This window comes from Myxocyprinus asiaticus, chromosome 42 (assembly GCF_019703515.2).
Source record: "Myxocyprinus asiaticus isolate MX2 ecotype Aquarium Trade chromosome 42, UBuf_Myxa_2, whole genome shotgun sequence".
Classification (NCBI taxonomy): domain Eukaryota; kingdom Metazoa; phylum Chordata; class Actinopteri; order Cypriniformes; family Catostomidae; genus Myxocyprinus; species Myxocyprinus asiaticus.
The window spans coordinates 5,820,141-5,848,087 of NC_059385.1; the positions used below are offsets into that span (position 1 = coordinate 5,820,141).

A 27,947-nucleotide genomic window follows, 5' to 3' on the forward strand; every position below is an offset into this window, starting at 1 on the left:
TCAGTTCTCGAGTGAACATGCCAACGCGATCTCGTCACACAAGCATACTGATGCAGACCGGAAGCACTGCTTTAGAATTAAAAAGTACTTAAATATTGAAGACATTAATTTAACTGCTGGAGTCGTAGCGATGACTTTTATGTTAATTGTCTTTTCTTTTTGGAGCTTCAAATGTCGGATCACCATCCACTTGCATTTTAAGGACCTACTGAGCTGAGATATTTTTCTATTTTTCTTCAAATGTGTTCTGCTGAAGAAAGAAAGTCATACACACCTGGGATGGCATGAGGGTGAGACAGTGATAAGATAATTTTTTTTGGTGAACTACCCCTCTTGGCACACCCAGTCGCCCCCCTTTCTGTCACAATGTGATGTTTTTATAAATGTATATATATATATATATATATTTTTTTTTAATAAATAATTTTGTTTACAATCTCAATGGCTCTTTGCACTGAAGAGACTAACTGGGATTAATGGAAGTTCTCGCAGCTGGTGTTTGGGCTGCTGGCCAAAGCTGAAACTCCACTAACAGGATCAACATCATAAACCCATTAAAAGCATGTTGAACGTCAGTATTAATTGATGTACATACAGCGCGAATGCAGTTAAGCACAGCAGGAGTACTTGAATGATATGACAGTGTTGCACAGAGGTAGTTTATTCAAGGTTTCTACTAGATAGAGGTGTAAAAAGTACTGAGAAATGAATGTGCACTAGAGAAATTCACTGAGATATTCACCACACACTTTCACTGTATGAAAAAGAAAACACGTACCAATGATGAAAAGAGAATTTTCATTTTTTGGTGAACTATCCCTTTAAGTGCTTACAGAAGAGGTGTCTTGTTTTTGTCTACATGAGTTCAATTCAAACTGGACAGATAGTACTGTGAGACTGTGTGGGTTTTACTCACTTTAGTTGCCGTAAAAAAACATCCTAACCACATCAGAGGACTCTTTCAATTACACATCATGTACTGCACCATTTTGGTTAATTGTATTGCGAAGAAAAAGTCTCAAGTACTACTCCTACCATTTTAAGTATGTCTTATGTACAAAAACATTGCAAAGCACACAGTCTGAAACATGGACCACTGAGTCGTGTTTGTTGAAGGAAAAGGACAATCACTGAGCATGCCTAAAGGCTGAGAAACCAACCCCAAAGACAGTGACAAGCACCTAGCAACCATACATTACAATCCATATTGTTTACAGAGTCATATGACAAATGGAAGGGGGGAGATGATGGATATGGTATTTTACAACCCATTTTTACTCCACAGGGTTTACACATGGGGAAAACAGAGAAATTGAGCAACTTGCAGACTAAATCATGTGTGACTCCACCTCTCCCATTCATTTCCCTTTTTGTGCCTCAAAATGCTGTGACTCAACATCCTGGACAAACCCCCAAATGTGGCCTTCAAGTAGCCTGATGTTGAAATCAACAAAAAGCAGACGGCGTTTCCAAGAAACAGTCTGGGAGATGATGTCATAGTTGAGATCTGAAGTAAGTGCATAACCAATGACGGACTTCGCAAAGGGGGCCAAGCGAACTAGATGAACTACCTGTGGACTGCCACAATCACTTACTGAGCTGGACGTCTGATGTTGTGTGTGTGAGGCCTGGTTCAGAGCCAGGGTCAGTTCTAGCTAATGAGGAGCTCAAAGGTTTAATAATCACAGGGTGCTGGTTCATCCCACCTCCATCAAAAGCTAAAAGCGGCTTGATGGACAAGCTTGCACCTGGGGCAAATACAGACACCAATGTTTTTGGCACTTCCATTGTCGTAAACCAATACAAAATGGATTAAGAGGAGAAGAACTTTCTTTGAATAAAACTTGAAGACTGACGTAGATGATATGACCACAAAATAGACATTATGCATAATGGCATTAATGCAAAAACAGCTGTTACACGGTATATACAGTGCATCCGGAAAGTATTCACAGCGCTTCACTTTTTCCACATTTTGTTATGTTACAGCCTTATTCCAAAATGGATTAAATTCATTATTTTCCTCAAAATTCTACAAGCAATACCCCAAAATGACAACGTGAAAGAAGTTTGTTTGAAATCTTTGCAAATTTATTAAAAATAAAAAAATGAAAAAAAAATCACGTACATAAGTATTCACAGCCTTTGCCATGACACTCAAAATTGAGCTCAGGTGCATCCTGTTTCCACTGATCATCCTTGAGATGTTTCTACAACTTGATTGGAGTCCACCTGTGGTAAATTCAGTTGATTGGACATGATTTGGAAAAGCACACACCTGTCTATATAAGGTCCCACAGTTAACAGTGCATGTCAGAGCACTGGGGAAGGGTACAGAAACATTTCTGCAGCACTGAAGGTCCCAATGAGCACAGTGGCCTCCATCATCTGTAAATGGAAGAAGTTTGGAACCACCAGGACTCTTCCTAGAGCTGGCCGCCCGGCCAAACTGAGCGATCGGGGGAGAAAGGCCTTAGCCAGGGAGGTGACCGAGAACCCGATGGTCACTCTGACAGAGCTCCAGCGTTTCTCTGTGGAGAGAGGAGAACCTTCCAGAAGAACAACCATCTCTGCAGCACTCCACCAATCAGGCCTGTATGGTAGAGTGGCCAGACAGAAGCCACTCCTCAGTAAAAGGTATATGACAGCCCGCCTGGAGTTTGCCAAAAGGCACCTGAAAGCCTCTCAGGCCATGAGAAACAAAGATTGAACTCTTTGGCCTGAATGGCAAGCGTCATGTCTGGAGGAAACCATCACCTGGCCAATACCATCCCTACAGTGAAGCATGGTGGTGGCAGCATCATGCTGTGGGGATGTTTTTCAGCAGCAGGAACTGGGAGACTAGTCAGGATCGAGGGAAAGATGAATGCAGCAATGTACAGAGACATCCTTGATGAAAACCTGCTCCAGAGCGCTCTGGACCTCACACTGGGGCGAAGGTTCATCTTCCAACAGGACAACGACCCTAAGCACACAGCCAAGATAACAAAGGAGTGGCTCCGGGACAACTCTGTGAATGTCCTTGAGTGGCCCAGCCAGAGCCCAGACTTGAACCCGATTGAACATCTCTGGAGAGATCTGAAAATGGCTGTGCACCGACGCTCCCCATCCAACCTGATGGAGCTTGAGAGGTCCTGCATAGAAGAATGGGAGAAACCGCCCAAAAATAGGTGTGCCAAGCTTGTAGCATCATACTCAAAAAGACTTGAGGCTGTAATTGGTGCCAAAGGTGCTTCAACAAAGTATTGAGCAAAGGCTGTGAATACTTATGTACGTAATTTTTTTTCAGCTTTTTATTTTTAATAAATTTGCAAAGATTTCAAACAAACTTCTTTCATGTTGTCATTATGGGGTATTGTTTGTAGAATTTTGAGGAAAATAATGAATTTAATCCATTTTGGAATAAGACTGTAAAATAACAAAATGTGGAAAAAGTGAAGCGATGTGAATACTTTCCGGATGCACTGTAACACAAGTTAAAACCAAAAGACTCAAAACAGACTCAAATTGGGAGATTCCGATTTGTAAAAAGCGTTCACGTCTTCGCAGATATTGTAATTACAAGTTGTAAACTCAGAATTCTATAAAAGCTAAAAATTGCCCCCCTAGATTTTCCTTGTGCCCCCCAGAAACTTCTGACACCCCCCTCCCAGTCCGATGAAGTGACAACTACTTGCCCACCCAAGATCAATATGCCCCCCCCAAAAATTTTTACTTTTAAACTCTTAATTAGGGATGCACCGTGACACGATGACATCAGCAGTCTATTTGGCAATCATGATTTCAAGCTCGATTATATTTCCCAGCGCCATCTAGCACTCTGCGAACTGTACTAGTAAGTGTAATCGAGCTTGAAATCATGATCGTTCCTGTAGACTGTAATTGCAAGATGTACAATTAAAGAGGTTCTCACCCAAAACAGATTAGTTCACTTTAGAAGACACGGATTAAACCACTGGAGTCTTATGGATGACTTTTATGCAGCCTTTATGTGCTTTTCAGAGCTTCAACGTTTCAGACCCCAATCACTTGCATTGCATGGACCTACAGAGCTGAAATATTCTTCTAAAAATCTTTTGTTTTTTTAGTTCTGCAGAAGAAAGAAAGTCATCCACATCTGGGATGGCATGAGGGTGAGTAAATGGCAGAACTAATTTCATGACCACTGGTGGGAAAAGCAATGGTAAAGAAAATGACCGAAATTTGTAAAAAGTAAAAGTTAACTTAATGTTATGATGTGAAAGTGTAGAAGAAAATATAAAAATTAATTAAAAAAAAAATTTGTTTTTCCTCTGTCCCACTTTACCAGTAGGCCCTGCTGCTTAAACATATCTGGGATTTGGTCAAGGGGATCTTCAAAGTTTCTACTTCCCATTATAGAATATTTCTTAATTTTTGCTTTTGACTAAGGTAGAAGACATCCTAAGCTTTCTTCAAAAGTATAATGTTAGGTTATGTGTCATTTGGATCATAATTCAAAGTGTCAAGAAAATAAAAATTCCTAAAAGTGTCCCACTTTGCCATATTCACCCTAGTATAACAAAAACTAAAATTAATTTGAGATATTTGTTTTATTTTAGTTAGTTTTGGAGTTATGAAAAATGATTTTAGTTAGTTTTCACTTTAGTTTTCGTTCACTATAATAACACTGCCCTGAATGATGCCGCTCTGTTGTCACATAAGCACCCACATGGGCCTGTGATGCACTGCTCAGATCGGCACGCGATATGTGGGCACTCAACGCAAACTTCATCTCAATAGTTTAGTTCACTAATAACATGCATTGAGAACGGCACCAGATTAAACTACTGTGAACTAGCCTACAAACACTGTTCTGGAGTCTTCCTGGAGCGGTCCATCAAAATAAAAGCATGAGTCAAAATAAAAGCCCTAAGAAATTACAACAGAAATGGGTCACTATTGTATAATGAAACTGAATTACTATTATTAATAATAACAAATTACATCTGTAATTTAATAAATTATATATATAAAAAAAATATTTAAGTTGACTGGGTTCCAAAAAATGACTATGTGATAGAAAAGAGACCTGAAACCATTAACAAGTCCAGATAGAAGTTGAAACAAAAATGTGTAAAAGAGAAATGGCTTCTTTTCTACTGAAGATTTTCACTGGAATTGCTGTTAATTTAAAAAAACATAGTTGTTTTTCGTTTTCATTTAAATTAAATAATGTACAGTTATAGGTTTTAATTTCTTTACACATAAAAAATTCCTCCCAGTTGGTTCCACACAATGCGTTATTCTAAACTCATCAAGAAAAAAACAACAACATTGCTATTGTATCCGGATAGGTATTGGACGATACTGAAATTTCAAGTATCAAAATCGAATCGGGAGTAAAAAAAAATGGTATCGGTGCATCCCTAGTCTTAATACTGACCCTTAAGTGTAATCAGCATAAGCTTGGTTTTCATTGGAAAATGCTTTAATTTAGCTAAATTTACACCTCCCACACTAGAATGCTGTTTTCCCAGACTGAAAATGGAGCATTTCGAAAAAACATTCTCCATTAATGCATACTTTGGAAAATGAAGACATTAAGAAACTGTAAATGGAGTTTCCAAACTTAAATAGAGTTAAATAATATGGCCTGTACGAGTTCTTCATGGTATCGAATTGTTTGGAACATGTTCCGCTCTGTATTGCCGGATTTCTCCATGTTTGTTCATCTTATTATGTGCAGGGAAGTAAATCATCCTGCCTACCGATTGACATGTGGATATACTGTATCTAACACAATATAAAAGGTACAGCACAGTGGTTCTGAATTTTTTAGCCATGCGCACCGTTTAAAAAAAAGAAAAAATCTTTTGCACCCTTTTCTACCATTACATAGTATTTATGTCAAACTGCTGAGAGCAACTTGAAAACATAGATAGTGAAGAGCTATTCAGACATTATAGGGGCCGTTCAAACCAAACGTTTGCATCCGTTTTTTAATTGTTTTTCTATGTAAATATGCGCTAGACAGATGTTTTTAACTGTTGTTTTTTAGTGTCTCAAGCAGGAGCATGCGTTTTTTTAGATGCTGTCAGTTTAAAACGAACTTCAACTCGAGACACTTGCATTCTGTTTCATTCTCCTAGCCTACATGATTCAACCTACAGTGGGAGAAAACCCTACATTTAAACCTCCAAACTTGCTAAACACTATTAAATGAGCTTCATTCATTTGTCTTGGTCCAACTTCAGCTGTAGGCACATCTAGAGCGCCTCTGAACGATTGAAACATTCGGAATAACCGCAAACATGCACAGTAACTGTGTCCAATGAACACAATATTTCTAGAGCCTTGGGGACTTTAAATATATAGTCTAACTAGCTACAGTCCAACTGAGAATTTGCTAGGCTTTCTCACAAATCCACATGAACTGTTCCAAGACTTCATTAAAAAGTACACAAAGAAATTCACAGGGGTAATTTGCATTTGAGCAAAAAGGTTTGAGGTGTGTGCATGCCAATAAATTGGTGTTTCTTTAACTCAGGGCAACTTAATATCAGAGGGGTTGATTTTTATTCAAACGAACAGATATAAACTTATTCTTTGTTACATGAAGGTAACATTAAAACTGAATTGGAAACTTTTTATCAAGCCTTCACTTTTATTTAGTACTCTTCAAACGCCTTTATGTATATATTTTCCTGAAATAATCTTGTCCCAGACCCAGACTTTCATTATTTAACTATGAAACATTAATAACATTACAAAAATACAAATTATTACATGTTAAAAACTATGAAAATATAAACAAAGAGTGAAATTTTTTTTTTATCATTTGTTTTTTTTTTTTTTTTTTTTTTAAGTACGACTGTCCCACAGTATTTTCACCACATCAAACAATTTTGCCCATAATTTTTTTCAAAAGTTTGTATACTTGTTAGTACAAGTCACCAAAGTGTCAATGAAGAGCATGCTTGAGAAGAAATATCAGATAAATTATCTTTGATTAAAAACAAAGAAAATCCAAGTTAAATAACACTTGTGAGCAGAATATTTGTATTGGGTGTAATGTCTGTATTAATAAGCTGTATTTTTGCCAAATTATGCAAAGAGTATGAAAATATTATTTAATTGTGTGTATTTAGGATACATACATTTGTAGGAGTGTGAAATAGTTTTAACGTCGTCCTTTCTAGAAGTCTACAGTGCTAAAAGTACCCAAAGTTATAGAAACACCCGAACATTCAAGGGGCATCTGACATTAAGGAACTCTAAATAACTCCAAAAAAAAAAGTCACCTTGTAGAAGAGGTTTTGGGTCGGGGCGTATGGAATCTTCCTCCTGTTCATCTTCTGTGCTACCTCCATAATCGGTCTCTTCCCCTGGGCTTTTATCTGCTGCAGCTTCACTCACCTCTTTGTCTTCACTTCCTGCTTTCTTCCTTTTGAAGAAAAACAGCAGGTACAACATGCTAATGAGACACTTGATAACACATAAATACATCACACAATCTATATGCTAATGACCTATTCTTATGTTCAAAACACCAGATCAGCAGAATATAGTCACATGAAGTGGATTTTTTTAATAAACAGCAGTGCAATGCTTCGGTGCAATGTTTTTGAGAGTAAAGGCCTATACTTTAAGAACATTTTACATTTATTTAAAATATATATATATTTTGATTTTGGGGAGATTTGAGACCTGGACATGTTTGCGTGAGATTCACCCAAGCAAGAAAAAGTCAGAAAAGCTGGAAGTAATATTTATTAACGTAATATTCTATTACCTAACGAAATAGGCATTTCTTAAGAGGGGAAAAATAAAAAAGCTGAACTGAAAAAAATGCTAATAGTATGAGAAACTGTCAGTAGATGCCTCATGTGAGGTTGTATCATGCTGAAAGGTCATAGTAGGTTGTTACAGTACATCATTACCTCAGTTTATCCTTATCTATAGAGTCCTGGAGTTCTTTGACTCTCTCCTGCAGAGCTCGAATTTTGGCCTTCTTCTCATTTAGAACCAGCACAAAGCGACTGTAGAGGTCCCTTTCGAGGGTCTCCTTTCCCTGGACGTACCTTTCCATCCTGTAAGGGGTAAAGATCAATGAAACACACCTATACACTCATATGCCCAAGTCAGTCCACTCACATCAGTGTTATTATCACTATAACACTTAAACGAAAACTAAATTAAAAAATGTTTGTTAACTGTTTTTTTTTTCTCCCCAATTTGGAATGCCCAATTCCCAATGCGCTCTAAGTCCTCGTGGCGTAGTGACTCGCCTCAATCCGGGTGGCGGAGGATGAATCTCAGTTGCCTCCGCGTCGGAGACTGTCAATCCGCGCATTTTATCACGTGGCTTGTTGAGCGCATTACCGCGGAGACCTAGCACGTGTGGAGGATTCCGCAGCATCCACGCACAACTCACCACACGCCCCACCAAGAGCGACAACCACGTTATAGCGACCACAAGGATGTTAACCCAATGTGACTCTATCCACCATTGCAACCTGGCCAACCGGTTGCTTAGGAAGCCTGACTGGAGTCACTCAGCACACCCTGGATTCGACTTGCAACTCCAGGTGTGGTAGTCAGTGTCTTTACTTGCTGAGCTACCCAGGCGCCAACATTTTTTGTTAACTGAAATAAAAATTAAAGGGTTATTTTTCCCAAAACTTATTCTCCAAAATTCTTTCGTCATTTACTAACCCATCAGGTCATTCAAAACCTGTGTGACTTTCTTCTGTGGAAAACAAAAGGACGTGCGAACCTCAGTCACCATTCACGGAAAAAAGATGCGATGAAGTGAATACAATCTACCTAACATCTCCTTACGTGTTCCACAGAAGAAAGAACATCTTAACAGGTTTTGAACAAGCAAATGATAACAGACGATGATCCTTTTAATGTAACTGGAAAAACTCAAGACTAAAGAAAAGTACATTTTAATGTCTCCAAAAATAACTAAAATCAACTTAAAATGGCCACATACTAATTGTAGTTTTTGCTACACAGTATATTTAAAAAACATGAAACCTTTACAACTTGACTTCATTAAACACAAAAATTTCACTAGACAACGATAACAATAAAAACACTGAGAAATGTAACTAATTAACATTACATACACTCATTAACATTAATTTAACTAATTAGCAATAACTTTGGCAAGACATTAAAACAAAAAACATACAGTGCATCCGGAAAGTATTCACAGCGCTTCACTTTTTCCACATTTTGTTATGTTACAGCCTTATTCCAAAATGGATTAAATTCATTATTTTCCTCAAAATTCTACAAACAATACCCCATAATGACAACAAGAAAGAAGTTTGTTTGAAATCTTTGCAAATTTATAAAAATAAAAAAAAAACGAAAAAAAGAAAAAATCATATGTACATAAGTATTCACAGCCTTTGCTCAATACTTTGTTGAAGCACCTTTGGCACCAATTACAGCCTCAAGTCTTTTTGAGTATGATGCTACAAGCTTGGCACACCTATTTTTGGGCAGTTTCTCCCATTCTTCTTTGCAAGACCTCTCAAGCTCCATCAGGTTGAATGGGGAGCGTCGGTGCACAGCCACTTTCAGATCTCTCCAGAGATGTTCAATCGGGTTCAAGTCTGGGCTCTGGCTGGGCCACTCAAGGACATTCACAGAGTTGTCCCGGAGCCACTCCTTTGTTATCTTGGCTGTGTACTTAGGGTCGTTGTCCTGTTGGAAGATGAACCTTCGCCCCAGTCTGAGGTCCAGAGCACTCTGGAGCAGGTTTTCATCTAGGATGTCTCTGTACATTGCTGCATTCATCTTTCCCTCGATCCTGACTAGTCTCCCAGTCCCTGCCGCTGAAAAACATCCCCACAGCACGATGCTGCCGCCACCATGCTTCACTGTAGGGATGGTATTGGCCAGGTGATGAGAGGTGCCTGGTTTCCCCCAGACACGACGCTTGCCATTCAGGCCAAAGAGTTCAATCTTTGTTTCTCATGGTCTGAGAGTCCTTCAGGTGCCTTTTGGCAAACTCCAGGCGGGCTGTCATGTGCCTTTTACTGAGGAGTGGCTTCCGTCTGGCCACTCTACCATACAGGCCTGATTGGTGTAGTGCTGCAGAGATGGTTGTTCTTCTGGAAGGTTCTCCTCTTTCCACAGAGAAATGCTGGAGCTCTGTCAGATTGACCATCAGGTTCTTGGTCACCTCCCTGACTAAGGCCCTTCTCCCCCGATCGCTCAGTTTGGCTAGGCGGCCAGCTCTAGGAAGAGTCCTGGTGGTTCCAAACTTCTTCCATTTATGGATGATGGAGGCCACTCTGCTCATTGGGACCTTCAATGCTGCAGAAATTTTTCTGTACCCTTCCCCAGATCTGTGCCTCGATACAATCCTGTCTCGGAGGTCTACAGACAGTTCATTGGACTTCATGGCTTGGTTTGTGCTCTGACATGCACTGTTAACTGTGGGACCTTATATAGACAGGTGTGTGCCTTTCCAAATCATGTCCAATCAACTGAATTTACCACAGGTGGACTCCAATCAAGTTGTAGAAACATCTCAAGGATGTTCAGTGGAAACAGGATGCACCTGAGCTCAATTTTGAGTGTCATGGCAAAGGCTGTGAATACTTATGTACATGTGATTTTTTTCATTTTTTATTTTTAATAAATTTGCAAAGATTTCAAACAAACTTCTTTCACGTTGTTATTATGGGGTATTGTTTGTAGAATTTTGAGGAAAATAATGAATTTAATACATTTTGGAATAAGGCTGTAACATAACAAAATGTGGAAAAAGTGAAGCGCTGTGAATACTTTCCGGATGCACTGTATATATTCACACATTGAAAAAAGTCCCACTTTAGAACTTTAGTTATATTCGTTTCCATTAGTTAATGGGCCATAACAAACTAACAATGAACAGTTCACATTAAAATAAAAAAAATAAATAAAATAAACCTAAATATATTGAAAAAGGTACCACTTCACAATACGGTTGTATTCGTTACCATTAGTTAATGGATTATGCACCACAAACTAAAAATGGTAACACTTTATAATAAGGTTCTATTTGTTATTATTAGTTAACAACTTTAGTTAATATGGACTAACAATGAAAAATATTTTTACAGCATTTATTAATTTTGGTTAATGTTAATTTCGACATATACTAATACATTTTTCAAATTAAAAGTTGTATTTGTTAACATTAGTTAATGCACTATGAACTAACTTGAACTAACAATGAACGATTGTATATTCATTAACTAACAATAACTAAGATTAATTAATGCTGTAATAAAATATATGGTTCATTGTTAGTTCATGACACCTAATGCATTAACTAATGATAACAAATGGAACCTTACTGTAAAGTGTTATCCTAACATCAAACAATTTTTACAGAATTTATGAATCTTGATTCATGTTAATTTATAAATATATTATTAGTCATTGTTAATTAATGTTTAAGAATATTTAATAAAAAGGTAGCACTTTAAAGGTTTAATTCATTACAATTTGTTAATGGATTAGGCATCACAAACAAACAACGAACAATAACTTTTAACAGCATTAATTTACCTTGTTTAATGTGGATTTATAATTATATTGTTAGCTCATGTTAGTTGATTATTCATTAACTAATGTTAAAGTATACAACTTTTAACTTTAAAAATGTATTAGTATATGTAGAAATGAACATTAACCAAGATTAATGAATGCTGTGAAAGTGTTCCATATTAATAGTACATGTTAAATATTGCGTTAACTAATACAAAGTTATTATAAAGGTTTACCCTGAAAAATTAAACTGGTACTAACGGTCAGATTGACAACAAATGAAACTAGACTGAAAGTGCATGTTGAAAATAAAACCGAAATAAAAACTAAACTAAATATGTAATACTTTAATAACCCTGACTTGTACAGATTCGTGTTTAGTCTGTTACACAGAAATGGCGATGACAAGGATGGAAATGTTTAGTTCTCAGAGCATGATGTTACTGCGGTTTGTATTACACTGTGGTTTGTATTCCAATTTATGTGAATTTATAAAAGGATAAGCACCCTATTATTTAATATGGAAAACCTTAAGAGTGTCTTTGAACGGAGACACCTGTGGTGGTTGTTTGGAAAGTATAAACACACTCCAATAAAGTGCTGTAAGTGCTGTCAATGTCGCTGATGGGTAGCATTACTAATTCTCCATAATTTTTGTTTTGGAAGGTGTTAGAAAGTGTGGCGGCAAAGTTTGGCTGCTGATGTCACTGAGAGGAAATACTGAAACACGTGTAGACAGAGAGAGAAAAAGAAGTAGAATAGTAACAAGCACATTAATGACACCTGTCACCAGGACCTCCAGGGAATCCCTTGTTTGCGCAACCACCCACATTGTCCAGCATGGGTCGTGTGCCCTAAATCAGCCAAATTAACTGCGAAAAACTTTCAACTTTATTGCGAAAATAGCTGTGTTCACATATATAAGGTTCCCTCTTTTAATATGGCATTGAGTATCACAGCAAAAAACTAAACAAACAAAAACATTGTGTCTCTGGAGTTCCCTAGCAACCATGTAAAGATGAAGCCATATATTTTCATTTTAAATCACGATGGATCATGAGGAGAGAGTAATCCTAGAAGTTGCAATCATTATCTGCAGGTGTAAGGGTTGCGTTATGTGCATAAGTGCGAATGAGATTTGAGATGACCTTTTTAGTTCCACCGAGGGATCGAAATGACATATAGGTGAGTAAATGATGACAGAACTTTTCATTTTTGGAGCTTAGTTTCTATAAATGGTTTAGGGAGCTTTTCCTAGTGTAATTTCAAAAGAGTAAGGAAAATCCTGTTTTCCATGTCACATTCCCTTTAAAACATAACAGAATCCTAAAACAGAACCAACTTGACGAATATATTTCCTTGTTGACATCATCTTCGCAGTGCTATGAGCACTGAATGATAAATGAAGCTTTGATTTGGTGAGGACGTACTCAGTGGTGATGTGCTCCTGCTCTCGCTTCAGTTTCTGGTTCTCCTCAAGCAGGTGCTGATTTTTGGCCTGTAGACGTGTGCTCAGCTCCAGGCCATGACTAATGAGCTCCCTTATGACTTCAGTGGGCTCTGGCACAGCCTGCAGCTCCACCACACCGAGCCTGAACTGAAAGATGGAGAGAGACACAAAGAAAGACAGATAAATAATAGAAAGACCTTCTGTAAGTCAACACCTGGAGGAGACACCTGCCCATCAGTTATCGAGCACAACTGTCAGGATCCTGAAAAGAAAATTAAAAAAAATCACATTTGTTTTCATCATAGAGCAATTTACTTTTAGCAAAAACATACAGATCTTTGAAGACAGACCAACCATAATCTCCAAAATTGTTACACCTTGATACTTTATAGGATTTTGTAAAGTCACAAGTCAATGTGATTTTAACTTTTAAGGAATGTTCCAGGTTCAGTACAAGTTAAACTCAATCGACAGCATTTGTGGCACAATGTTGATTACCACAAAAACTAATCTTGACTTGAACATTGTTCATTAAGAAGAAGAAGAAGAAGGAAGAAGGAAGAAGAAAGAAGAAGAAGAAGAAGAAGAACAATAGGGCCTTCGCACTTTCAGTGCTTGGGCCCTAAAGAAGAAGAAGAAGAAAACATGCTAACAGTAAACACTCACAATAGAAGTGAACTGGGCCAGTTCACAAACATTAAAATACACACTGTTTCAAAAGTATAGCCACATGACATAAACATTATACATGTTAAAATGATTTTAGCATGATAAAATCACATTCTTTTCAGTGTAAAGTTATATCCAATATTACAACTTCGTTGACATGACGATGGAACGGCAGTAAACCCTGTAATCCGGTAAAACGTTGTAATGACGGTAAATCGCTCATTTTATCACACTAAAATCATGATAACACTTAATATGTTTATGTCTTTTTATTATAAATTCTTCTCCCTGCCCAGTAGGTGGCAATATGCATGAAGAATGCAAATCGCCAAAAAGTGAAAGTTGAGATTTATAGTAAAAAAAAGGACTTAATTATTGATCTGTTTCTCAACCACACTTATCATATCACCTCTGAAGAGATGGATTTGACCACTGGAGTCAAATGGATTACTTTTAAGCTGCCTTTATATGCTCTTGAAGTTTAAAAATGTTGGACCCATTCACTTGTATTGTATGGACCTACACAGCTGAGATATTCTTCTAAAAATCTTAGTTTGTGTTCTGGAGAAGAAAGTCATACACATCAGGGATGGCACGAGTGTGAGAAAATGATAAGAGAATTTTTCTTTATGGGTGCGCTATTCATTAAAGTGCCTTACTGTAAATGCAATGTTTCTTTTTGATCTTTACTTGCTTAGATAAAAACAAAGATACACTTGTTTGCTGTGATAGAAAATTTTGGGCTAAATATGAAAGGTAGCTGAGAAGGGAAGCAAAAGAATGGTCAGTGCAAGTGGAATATTTTAAGGGGAACTGAAAATGCAAACCTGACATTGTAGAACTCTATGTACTGGAATATGCAGCTAACTATAACTGATCACACTCTCTTTTAATATCTATATTTCATAATTTTGATCTCTTGCCAAGATGAAAAGCTAATTCTAACTAACCTATATCCATTCAGAATAAAGTGAACAAGTATCAGGAGAGATCACATAATATCATCTATAAAAGCTTGTGTTTAACTTTTCTTGGGAGAGTTCCACAGCTGCGTCTGACGGAACCCCCGGTCGTGTATTAATTAATGAGCAAAGCAGAAACTAGTGTTTGGGTAGAGTTATTATGCTGCAGCATAAGTCTAAATATGAGATAGGTATTATGGTGAAATCGCTAGCATGTAGTGACAGAATACAAGTATTGTCTGTGGGCAGGACACTGCCAATCTCTCAGTGGACTCAGTGGAGTTGTAATGCACTGAAGAAAAAGGTACCAGCAGGCTGGGAAACTAGGAGACCAGCAGGTTAGTCAGGTAATTGAGGGAGTTAGATTTACTTGGGTCAGTATTTAGAATTTCCATGACATTGCTTAGAATCAAATGTTTTATTTTTAAATTCTTACAGAGAAAATGAATGGCAAAAAATACTTCGGGAACCAATCTCGAAAAAACGAGCAGCCACTGTTGCGCTTTATTAGCATTAGCGACCCGATAGACAACTATAACACATTCTTTTTTAATTTTGAACACTTGTTTGCTTGGAATCAGATGGTGTATTTTTTTATTCTAATGGAGAAAATTGGCAAAAATTAGGTTGCTGAAAAAGAAAAAGTAGCGTTCACTGTTGCACTCTGTTTGCATTAGCATCCTGATAGACACAGTGCTGACATATTCAAGGTTTTACCATCCAAGTCTGTCTAACACCTGGATAAACACTCAGTTGAGACTCTTACACTGATAAGACACCCCAACAACTGTGATCAGAGCCAAAAAAATACACCAAGTCTCAAATCCTTAAATAGATGACCTCTGATTGGACACACAAGGGAAGGGAACTCTGTCTGTTGTGTTAGCGAGTCAGTGATAAGACTGACTGCTTTAAAAGAACCACTCTGAAGATAACAGACCTCACACATAGCTGAGCATACAATGAAGCTTCTGCCATAACTGAGACTGCTCCTCAATCTAACTCTGTTGTTCTACAACAGGTCCTTTACAGTTCCTAGCAAAAGACAATGTGTTGTGGTGTGACTCTTACATGTAGTCATTCCAGGGCAAGATTTTCAGAGAATAAGACTTACATTTCAGTCTGTTTCTCAAACAATGCTTTCATATGGCTTTAGAAGACAAGGATTATAGTGCACAAGTCGTCTTGACTATATTTTTATGGTGCTTTTTTGTCATTTTGGAGTACCCCATGTCACTATATGCTTTTGTTGTATAAAAAAAAAATGAGCAGCATGAAAATTGTGAAATCTTATTTTGTGCTCCATGCTACATAAGGGTGAATAAATGATGACAGAATATTCATTTTTGGATGAACTTCTCCTTTAACCGCTACATCATACCACCCCAAATCTACGTTCTATACAAAACAAAGAAGCAAACATCAACTCATTTCAAAGTGGTAACTTAAACATGGAAACTTTTCTAGCCAGAGTTTCTATAGCTTCCAAGCAACAAACCTGGACCGAGTTGACTCATCTCACATTGAAAAGCCAAACTGTAAGACACAGGCTGCTTTGACTAATCTGAAAAAAAGTTATATGGCTAAAACTAGGGCCCTTATGCTTATAATAGCTGTAGTTTAATGTCCTCTGAGTGACACATTTTTTTTTTTTATTTGAGCTGTATTTTGAGGTGAATTATATTTTATAAATTAACACATAAGTAGGCAACCAACCAATACTGTAAGGAAAATCCCAATATGAGGAGAACGATGAGCACACCTATGCCAATTTAATATTCAACAAATGATCATGCATGTTGGTAGCACTGTAGGGGAAACTATACTTTTTAACTGTAGCTTTCCAAGTTACAAGCTATTCCTACTTCAAAATAGCATCGGCCAAAACAATGACGTAACATACAACAAGGCAACGTGATTCACCGGCATCATGCAGACAGATGAGGTAGCATAATTCAAATTACACAGTTATGATTGTTTTACTACAAACTTTGAGACTGTATATTATATTTGACTCTCCAGTGCTGGAACAGGGCTAAAACAAAGTGTGGATATAGGTCTGACTATGCGAGACTGTAGTTTGAAGTAATCACTTTTCTTTGCATGATATATTGACTGCATTTATACCATAGCCTATGTCAGCGTTAACTAGCTAGCCAGCTTTATCAATAGCTGTTAGCTAAATTTGGTGGATTATGACAGTAGCTGTTTATAAAATAGACTGTACATTATAAATATGTTGACACAATTCAGTATTGACTGTCATTCTGATATATCGATGCACTATTGTTTTATAATAATAGAATGTATATATTTTCTGTATAACCAAGATACGTTACACTAATGAATGGGTCTTTTTGCATTATCTTGAACATTGTCTAGCATTCATTTAATGTGTTATTGTAGTTTACCTTGCTGAATAATTACAGATTGACAGTTACTGTGCAGGCAAAATCAAGTTAGCTAAAATGACACATATCAATCCTTATGGCACTATATTTCACATGCTTTGCAGTTATGTAAGCCTACCTGTCCAATAAGAAGAACGGCAATTCAGGGTCGATTTTGATCCCCAAAATCAAACGAATGTCCCTCCAGGGATCAAATGCCCTGCCGATGTTCACTCTAGTTTTCACTTGACCATGATCACGTTCCCGCTTAGCCAGATGGGATTCAGTAGATAAATAAAATTTTTTTTTTTTTTTTTTTGGCTTACTCTGAGTTTGTGTAGGAGTCGGTGTTGTGCTGGGAGCCGGACGTTTGCTGGATTCCATCTCTAAGATAACGTTACCTAGTGTTGGACTTTGTTGTCGATGTTGAATAGCGGAAGAGAAGCACTGAGGCAAGGCTCTTGGGAGCGCGCATAAATGTCACATCCTTTGGATTTTCCCGGCAAAAGTGACCCGCTCCCTTCACATGAAAATCAGACTACAGACTTTAATAGGCAATCTAGGAAGTCTGGAAAGGACTAATTTTTTAAGTTGCATTACAAGCCATTCACACATTGGCAAAAAAAAGGTGACTATTACATGAAAATTGTTACATATTGCACCTTTATCTAAATACTTATTTGGCCACAAAAAAAGTGCAATGATCGAGGACGCATGTTCACCTAGTGCATGTTTTCATAGAAAAACCATGGAAAAACCGCACAGATGGATGCAAAAACGCATTTGGCTTGAACAGCCTCACGTTTGACACCGCTACTTGTTGGAATAATGCTTGTTACTGAAAAAGTAGCAATTTTGAAAACAGCTGAGCTACCGTCTCTCTTCTAAAAAAAGTTGTAAAGTTAGGAGTACTGTTATTTTAGTTACAGTAATTACTACCAAACACAGTTTAGTAGTTAATGTGATGATGTTGTCCAATCATAAGCGGGGTCATCAACATATAATCTTAAAAGTACAGTAGCAAACATGTCCAATTTAATTCTAAGGGTCAAATTGTTCTTGGTGCAAAAAACATTGTAAGTGGACTTCAAGTGGGGGAAAATGGTACAAAAGAAGAATAAATGTAATGGCCCATTTGATTAAAGATTACAGATTTGATGACAAATGGGACGTGAACAAACTGAACATGACCAAAATCCAGAGGAGAGAAGGAAACATTCCCTCATTGAGTGACTAAGAATGACCTCTTGACAGAGCGTGTATTGTTTCTTTACATGGCTGGCTGGTCTGGAAAGTATTAGACAGTTTCATCTCTGCAATCAGTCAACTGGTGAGCAGAACCCAGAGCAGATGGCATTATATCCCCGTGAGGATGCTGGGAACCATTCTCTATTTGTCCCTGTGGGAAAAGTCGTTTTCTAGGTGCCACAAATTCAATAAACCACACACAGTGCCGCAGACCTCCCAAAGTTTCAGAGAAATTGTAGTGTCGAACCACATAAAATCAAGTGACTATTACAATATTCATCTCTCACCTTTCGGCTAAACTATCATTTTAAGTAAAGACAGCTTTGTAGGACACTTTTGGGGTCAATCGTAGTACCAATGATTTCAAAAGAGGTAATTTCAGCAATATAATAAAAACAATGTTCAATAAACAGTTACTTACATTAATAAGGATTAAGAGAGTAAGCAATTCATTCTCCAAGTATTATACAGTAATCAATGTTGTTCGAGGTTGCCAAGCAATGTAGCAATTTGGCGCAATAATATTATGCGTAATCACAGATGCGCCTTTGTAATCTGCTTTGAACGCGGCTCATGCAATCACAATTAGCAGTCAGGACAATTTGTTACATAATAAAATATAAACTTTTTTTTTGTTGTGAATTTCTAGTAAAAATATCCATATCATGATGTATAACGTTACTGTAGCATAAAATTACGATTTTGGTGTTGTGGTGTCTTATACATTTTACTTTGAAATTACCGTAATTAAGAGATTCTGAATTGTCTTCATTGAACTCCAGAATTCTGTGAAAGCTCCCACTTGTTAATTATCAATTAATATTAATATAGTGAATTAATTAATGTAATGATTAAATATTTAGTTGTAATCAACAACAAAGCCACTCAAGGATCCATTTTGGCTTTATGAGCATTGTCATTTAAACAAATCATTTACAAGCACATGAACAGCCCGGAGCAGAATCTCTGAATTCTCATCTCATAATTATAGTAATTCCAACAGGACATGAACGCAGCAACACTGCCCATCCCTATTCCATAAGTACACTTTTTAAATGTTGTTTCGAAGTATCATTCTTTAAAACTGTAAAGAGAACAGTTTCCGTGATGACAACTCGGCTTAAACATTTCCACGTGTTTGGTAGGTGTTTGGTTTTCTGTAGCATCAGTGTCAAGGTAGTTTACAGCTGTGATCTTCCACACACGGCCAGGAATGCTTCCACATGTCCCACAAGACGACTTGCTTGAGCGGCAACACATGAAAAGTGCTAAGCAATTAACAGCGGAAGGAAGAAAAGGAATAACAGCGTTTCTTTCTCAAGATCCCCCTTAAAGTCCAGCAGTCTGATAGCAATTACAGCATTTACCAATCTCTTTTGGGGCCATTGAGTGTGTTTATATACTATATAAAATATAGACAGTAAAGTACAAGTAAATAAATATATAATATCTATCTATCTATCTATCTATCTATCTAAGGCTATATAATTAGTACATAAATTGCATATGTATGGAAAACTGGTGCCGAATAATAAAATGTGCAAAATGGATTTATTTTTTGTTTGTTTGTTGGATTATTTGAAAATATTGGATCATCTTATTTTTGATTTGCCACTAATTAACTAATAAAGAAAACTGAAATCCTTTTTCATTTTTGAAAGTATGGGTAGTTCAATTTATACCAATCAGATCCTTATTTCCTGACCAATCTCACCTTATGCCAGCTTGGAGTAGCTGTGCATCCTATCATGGCACAATCTTTAAAAGCACTAATAAACATATAATATTTATAATTTTGATAATTCATTAATTATTATATATAATAATTGTAGTAACACCTTAAAATAAGGTTGTATTTGTTAAAATTATTTAATGCATTAGTTATGAAATAACAATGAACAATACTCTTATTGCATTTATTAGTCTTGGTTAATATTAATTTCAACATATACTAATAATTATTTGAATTATAGTATACATTGATATATGTTAGTGGAATATGGACAAACATTATCAAACAATTAACAATAATTATATTTTTTTTTTATTAACAAATAGTTCATAAAATCTAATGCATTAACTATTGTTAAAGAATGGAACCTTGTTGAAAGCAGTTACCATAATTGTTATAATCTGATATATTCTATGTATTTTTTTATATAAATTGTAACATAATAAAACATTACTAGTTAATAGCGCTGGGTGTTGCTACTTCAAGTGCGAAAAGTAACACCCTGGAGTTGTTTTTAGGGGCTTTTTTCACCATTATGAGGGAATTGTTAGGGCATATTTTTCCTAACCATACAAAATATGACAATATGATGTCATAGTGTTATGTCAAATACTGCAAATTAATTAATTCCTTAAAATACATGTTCATCCTGAATAATCAGATAAGCAGTTACCTATACCTATCCAGTTTGCAACTGGACCTTGGACTTTCTCACTAACAGACCACAGTCTGTTAGGATCAGCAACCACCACTCCTCCACCCTCACTTTGAACACTGGTGTACCACAGGGTGCACCCTCTTCACCCACGACTGCATACCTGAGCATGGCTCCAACTCCATAATCAAGTTTGCAGATGACACCACAGTGGTAGACTTGATCGGCGGCGACGATGAGACGGCCTACAGGGAAGAGGTACAGCACCTAGCAGTGTGGTGTGCCAACAACAATCTCACACTCAACACCCAGAAGACCAAGGAGCTGATTGTGGACTACCGGCGGACTAGGAAGGGCCACACATACACTCCCATCTACACTGATGGGGACGAAGTGGAAGTGGGGCGTGTGTCTAGCTTCAAGTTCCTGGGTGTCCATATCGCTGAGGATCTCTCCTGGACCTACAACAACTCCACTCTGATCAAAAAGGCGCAACAGCACCTTTACTTCCTTAGGAAGCTAAGGAAAGCTCACCTGTCCCCCCACATACGGCTGAACTTTTACCGCTGCACTACTGAAAGTATCCTAACAAACTGCATCACAGTGTGATATGGCAACTGCACTGTCTCAGACCAGAAGGCCCTCCAGCGGGTGGTGAAAACTGCTCAATACATCACTGGTGTTCAGCTACCCTCCATCAAAGACATTCACCACAAATGCCACTTAAGGAGGGTGAGAAGCATTATCAAAGACACCTCTCACCCCAACCACGGTCTGTTTACTCCTCTCCCATCTGGAAGACGCTATAGGAGTCTTCGCTGTCGCACCAGCAGACTCAGGAACAGTTTCTTTCCCTCAGCTGTCAGCCTACTGAACTCTAAACTCAGGCGCTGAACACTACATGCCACTCGGACAACATATTTGTTTTGCACATCCCCTTGCACATAATTTCTACTTCTTGATGCCGCTTACACTGTTATGGTCACCAGCCATATATATATATATGTATATATGTATTTACATATATTATACCTTATTCTGCACAATGCACCTTCAGTGTTTATACTTCTTCATTTACACCTTGTACTGTATTCATAGACATTTGCATTGAGCTGGCCTCTGCTTCTCTACCTCATTAACATTGCACTCCATAAAAATCTTTATTGTATATACTCATATATATTTATATATATATTTTTTATAAACATATTGCTATTTGCACTTCTGGTTAGATGCTAACTGCATTTCACTGGCTCTGTACCTGTACTCTGCACAATGACAATAAAGTTGAATCTAATCTAATCTAATCTAATCCATTTAAATGAACATCAAATAATTTCATGATACGTATATACTATGTCTAGAATAGAAAAATAAATATATCTGATGCTACAAATAAGAAATAGAAATCATAAGTGCCACTTTTTTTTTTTTTTTTTTGCCCCTACATTTTCAATTTCGGGGTAATTTTTGTCACCTTCAGTGGCATTTTTACCCTAAGACCTTGTTTATTTCTGACCCTGGTTCAGACCAGACCCATTTTTATCTAAAAGTAAAAAGGCAGCATTTTTTGAGAAGGCAGCTGACCTCGAGGCAACCACTCCTATCTTTTACATTTTATATTTTCAATATTATTACAAGCTATCAAATGTCAAATAATTTTTCTTAATATTTTTTTTATATGGAAATTTATAGAAAAAACTATGGAAATGTATTATGTGGGCCCTAATGTGTTGAAAAATAGCAACGAAATAATTTTCTATATAAATAGTATGTTTGCCCTTTTTTAAAATCAACAAAAATGTAATTCAGTACACTGATTTATTTACTTACTGCATTACAGTTATGATGGTAAAATGTGCTTAATGCATAAAAACCTTTAAAGGAATAGTTCACCCAAAAATGAAAATTTGCTGATAATTTACTCACCCTCAGGCCATCCAAGATGTATCCGAGTTTCTTTCTTCATCAAAACAGAATTTAAGATTTTTAGGATTTCATTTCAGGCCTCCTCCTTTAAACGATGCAAGTGAATGTACTCCATTTTTTTGACGGTCCAAAATGCATATTTAGGGTGCATCAAAATAATCCACATGACTCGCAGTCGACAAATAAAGTTCTTCTGAAGGCAAACGATTGATTATTTTTAGAAAAAAAACAATACTTATATACTTTTTAACTACAAATGTTCGCTTCCATACATCTCTGTGACGTACGCTCAAGGTTACGTGTCACGTGGGGGCAGGAAGCACGTCACTGTTTACAAGAGAAGGAGCGCTGTGCAAAAGTTTAATTGTCTTTGCTGTAGATTTGTATTTGTATAAGTGTATTGTTCAAAATGGTTGTTTGGTGTGTGTAACCTGGATGCTTCAACCTTAGAAACCCCAAAGAAAATGCACGCCGGGAAAAAATATGAACTTTTCATCGATTGCTTATGCATGATCATGAGCGATTGAAGCTCTGGCTTATCGCGCTGAACCTGGATATCAGTACACCACTACATTCTCTCAAATATTGGAGGGTGTGCAGTGAACATTTTACCCCTGAGGATTTCAGACCACCGAAAGAAACAAAGGGTTGATATCTGAATTCATCAGCTGTGCCCGTGCTGTTTTTCCAGCAAACTCAGGTATGTGTGAAAACTTTGTCATTCTCATGCCTCCCTCGAGCTCTGCATCTCCCTCAGTACTCCGCTCCTCATCACCTGATTTCTAATTCACTGCACATGCACTCAATTCACTCGCTCATCACTGCCTGCATAAATAACTCACCTTCACGCCACTTCACTGTCAAGTCTCAAACAAAGGACTCTAGTTTGACTGTGCTGCTCTCACGCAGTGTTTATTTACCTGTCTGTATTTGCTCTTGATCTTCGTCGATATCTGTTTAGTGCTTACCCTGCAGTTTCGCCTGTTACCACCTCTTCAGTTCTGTGGACATCAACCTTGTGAATCCCTCTTCAGTTTGTGAAGCTTCTCTTCTGTGTGATATCACCTGTACCACTGATCTTACTGTGTAAACCCTGTGAATCTCAGTAAATGCTTTCGCACTTGGTTTCACTAACTACAACTTGTATGGCTTGAATTCCTGACAGTCATATAGCCTATATATTTCTGCTAAAGAAAAAGCACAAGTAGATAACGCAACGGCATTGCTCCGAAATAAAGGATATCTTTTTTTTTTTTTTTGATTTTTTTTTTTTTTTTATATATATATATATTGTTTTGAAACTGTTTTGGACTGTTTTGGTTTGTGAACGGCGCTTGGTCTGAGGTCTGTGCAAGTTTCTCTTGTAAACAATGACGCACTTCCTGCCTCCTCCTCCACGTGATGCCAGCAACGAGCTTTACGTCATCCCTCTCATGAGCACACGTCACAGAGATGTACGGAAGCAAACATTTGTAGTTAAAAAGTATATAAGTATTGTTTTGTTTCTAAACATAATCAATCATTTGGGTTCAGAAGAACTTTATATGTCGACTGTGAGTTGTGTGGATTATTTTGATGGACCCTAAATATGTATTTTGGACCGTCAAAAAATGGAGTACATTCACTTGCATTGTTTAAAGGAGGAGACCTGAAATGAAATCCTAAAATCTTAAATTCTGATTTGATGAAGAAAGAAACTTAGATACATCTTGGATGGCCTTAGGGTGAGCAAATTATCAGCAAATTTTCATTTTTGGGTGAACTATTCCTTTAATAAGAATCTTTCAAATAGTTTTAGAAATGAGAAGCCATAGGCGACAGAGTCGCTGCACTGTTTCTTTGCTGGTTCTGTGCTATATACAGTATGTGATTGATATTAATGTGTCTGTTTTTGTTTATGATCAACAACTGACAGTAAAGAACATGAGAGATATTGAAATAGACGTCATAAGGCAATGTATATAAACCGCAAATACAGTTAGAAAATCAGTTTTGTGCCATACACTGCAACAGTAAGGATATCTTAACCTTGGTTTGGAAGTTTGCTTGTCGCCCTTCAGAGAAATGTAGCGCGTCTGTTAAAAACATGATGGATCTCATCTTTGGACACAACTTTTACTCTCAACACGCAGTGAAAGGATCTCAGTGCAGAACTTCTTCGCCACTATACTACTCAATCACTGGTGAGTGAAATCTGAACAGTTACCAGCCAGTGGCTAAACACAGATATTTTTAGTCGCATATGCCCATGATAGAGGGTTGCTGCATAGAGTAAAACATTGATCTTGGGATTTAAGAATCGATATTGTTCAAATGAAGATAGCAATGCATCAGAAAATAGATTTTTTTACCCAACACCACTAGAGTACTATAACTCTTGGTTTCTTGCTCCAAAAACAGCTGTAATGTAGTTATACATAACCATTTTCCACGATTTCTCTGACCATAGCTTTCTCTGAGTTTTTTGCTACTGTACCTTTAAGAATTGCATATGTAAATGCCAAACTGGTAAATACTGAATAAATGATGGTGTAAACATGATACGTCCACTTTAATGGCATTTATTATAGTATTACCCTAAAATCTGACAACCATTATCAATACAAGAATCTGTCTAAATATGCAGTATCATTCAACATTGCAGAAATACCACTGTCAACAGGTCATGCAACCTCAACTATTCAAGAAATCGCAAACGCTTCTTCTCAAGTGTCTTTCGTGCTTTGGCATTGACGGTCCACCTGTATGGGACATCAGTGAGAAGTAATATGTGGTTTTGGAAACAGACGTCAGGGTGTCCTTAAATCTTTAGAAGGGTTACTGTAATAAAAGTGCTGTCTTCAAACGCTTTGTGGCAGAGCTGTACTGGCAGGCCAAACACCTGCTTTTGCAAAGCTCAACCTGACCATTTACACTTGACTCTTGTCTTCTTTCAGCTGTTACACTGAAGAATGCTGCAGCTGTGTATCACCACCACCACAGGAACTGTTTAGAAAACAACAAACTAAAGATAATCATCATGTGCCCCTTGCATAATTAAGAACTAACATACTATAATATTTAAGTGAATGTCCAGGTCATATTTCACACCAAAATCACAAAAAATAAAATAAAATAAAATAAGAAATTATATTTTGCATTAAGTAAATTAAGCTTATTTTGGGCCCAATAAGATGTTTTGTATTGTGACATTATTTTCATGACAGTTAAGGATATTGTCCCACAAATTCTCATTATTTTGGAGTTCTCAGTAATTGCCATTATTCTCAATAATGATTCTTATTACTGTAATACCGTAAAACAATACTGTAGTGCATTTTTTCATAATTTTCTTTTAAATCAGCTTAAAGGCAGTAGAAAAAAAATACTACCATGATGTGAAAGATATAAAATGTTTATTATATTTATCTTTTTTTTTTTTTTTTTTTTATTACAGTAAAGAGAACAATATTTTTGAATTATTATTTTAAATTGTGAAAATAGTGACACAGCTTCATTTTCTTTATGTAAACATAATTTTGCATTTCTTTTTTGTTTTTTGACAAGTAAGCACATTTTCCTCCTAAACGCTAATAATTTTAATGCGTATAACTTATACTCTTATTACTGTAAAACATGAAAATCATGAATGGACACAATGGTTTCTTTTATGAACCTAAAAAAGGTTTTCGTATTCTAGGGGATACAAACATTAAAAAGCTGGAGAGAGGAGGAATGAGTGGGCCGATCAAATTTTTGTGAAAAATATTGAAAAAGGGGATGTGACTTTGAATATAAAGTCTGGCATCAACTCACAATCTTTATCTGAAAGTAAAAAGGCAGCATTTTTTGAGAAGGAAGCTGACCTAGAGGCAAACACTCCTACCTTTTCAATTTTATATTTTCAATATTTTTACATGCTATAAAATGTAAAATAAAAGCAATTTTTAGAAAAAATATGTAAATGTATTATGGGGGCCCTAATGTGTTTAAAAATAGCAATTAAATAATTTTCTATATAAATAGTATGTTTGCCCTTTTGAGGGTTAAAATCAACAAAAATTAAATTCAGTACATTAATTTATTTACTTATTGTATTACAGTTATGATGGTAATATGTGCTTAATGCATAAAAACCTTTAATAAGAACCTTTCAAAAATTATTAAAAAAAAATATATATATATATTATTTTGCTTTTAGGATGAAGTAGCCCATTTCATGTACATTTCTTAACAGTTTTCATGAGATTCACCCACAACTGCAATAAAAAATGAAAAGTTTAAAAAATAAATGTATGACATTAAAGCAATATTACAGCCCTATTGTCTTATGTAATATCTAACAGAGCATTTATGTCTTAACACTTCTTTAATTAGCTGAAATCTTTACTGAATTCAATGACCCATTAATGCTTACATAAGAGTCATTTGGAGTGCTGGTCCAGATTTGTAAAGTGTAAATGGAGCCAGGAAAACAAGCGGGGAAACCGTCAAATGTCCAGAACAACTTTACTCAAGAGCATAATAATGGATAAACCACAGCATGAGAGCTCAGACATGTTTGTGGGAACACGAAAGCCCTAAAACAAAGTCTAAAGTCAAAGAGGGGACAATTCAACTCAACTGACCCATATAAAAGCTTTCCTTCTGCAATAGATGTTATATTTTTACCTTTATAGTGGTTAGTCTAATTATTTTCAATGTACTTAAAGGAATAGTTCACCCAAAACTGAATATTTTGCCATCGTTTACTCACCCTCATGTAGATCCAAATCCATATGACTTTTTTCTTGCGTGGAACACAAAACAAGTTATTTATGGCAGAATGTCCAAGCTGCTCTTTTCCATTAAATGAAAGTGAATGGTGACCACAGCTATCAAGCAAGATTTCTAGTGAAGAACAAGTACAATTTCAGTCAGTTTGCTCACAAAAAGCTATCATATAACTGCAGGAGACTTCAAATATAGTGTACAAGTCATCCGAACAACTTTTATGATGCTTTTATGGTGCTTTTTGTACTTTTTGGAGCCATTGGTCCCCATCCACATTCATTGTATAGAAGCAGCATGAACATTCTGATAAAATTCTCCTTTGAGAAGGACAATTTCTTTGAGAGCACACAACACACAACATTTTTGACTGCTAATAAAAGATGTTCAACTTTTTCACTAATGTACTGTGACCCTAATGTGGTAATCTTAATCTTAACTGGAGGTTCTACAAATTATGTCATATTTATTTTATATAAAAGAGCATTGATGGGATAACCACAAAGCATCACTGGCCAAACTATTGAGTAATCTAATAAAGATCATGGAGAATTTTGTGCGCAAATTTGTGTATTAAATAGAACTTTCCTCCCTGGGAAGTGTCAGTTTCCCTTTTTCTAAAACAGACACCAACCACTTCCATTTA

The 27,947-nt window shown here is 36.6% G+C and overlaps 1 protein-coding gene and 1 long non-coding RNA gene across 3 annotated transcripts in view; one reads left to right on the plus strand and one right to left on the minus strand.

Annotated features, from left to right (window-relative positions):
• Positions 1 to 27,947, plus strand: part of LOC127432640 (uncharacterized) — a 137,104-nt gene that overhangs the window by 87,545 nt on the left and 21,612 nt on the right. The gene's annotated exons all lie outside the window — the stretch shown is intronic.
• Positions 1 to 27,947, minus strand: part of xrcc4 (X-ray repair complementing defective repair in Chinese hamster cells 4) — a 55,251-nt gene that overhangs the window by 15,231 nt on the left and 12,073 nt on the right. For both annotated transcript variants that reach the window (XM_051683902.1, XM_051683903.1), the window contains exons 4-6: positions 12,948 to 13,114; positions 7,902 to 8,051; positions 7,263 to 7,405 (exon numbers count right to left, since the gene is read on the minus strand). In XM_051683902.1, coding sequence (XP_051539862.1) covers positions 7,263 to 7,405; positions 7,902 to 8,051; positions 12,948 to 13,114 — 460 coding nt within the window. The remainder of the gene's footprint in view (positions 1 to 7,262; positions 7,406 to 7,901; positions 8,052 to 12,947; positions 13,115 to 27,947) is intronic.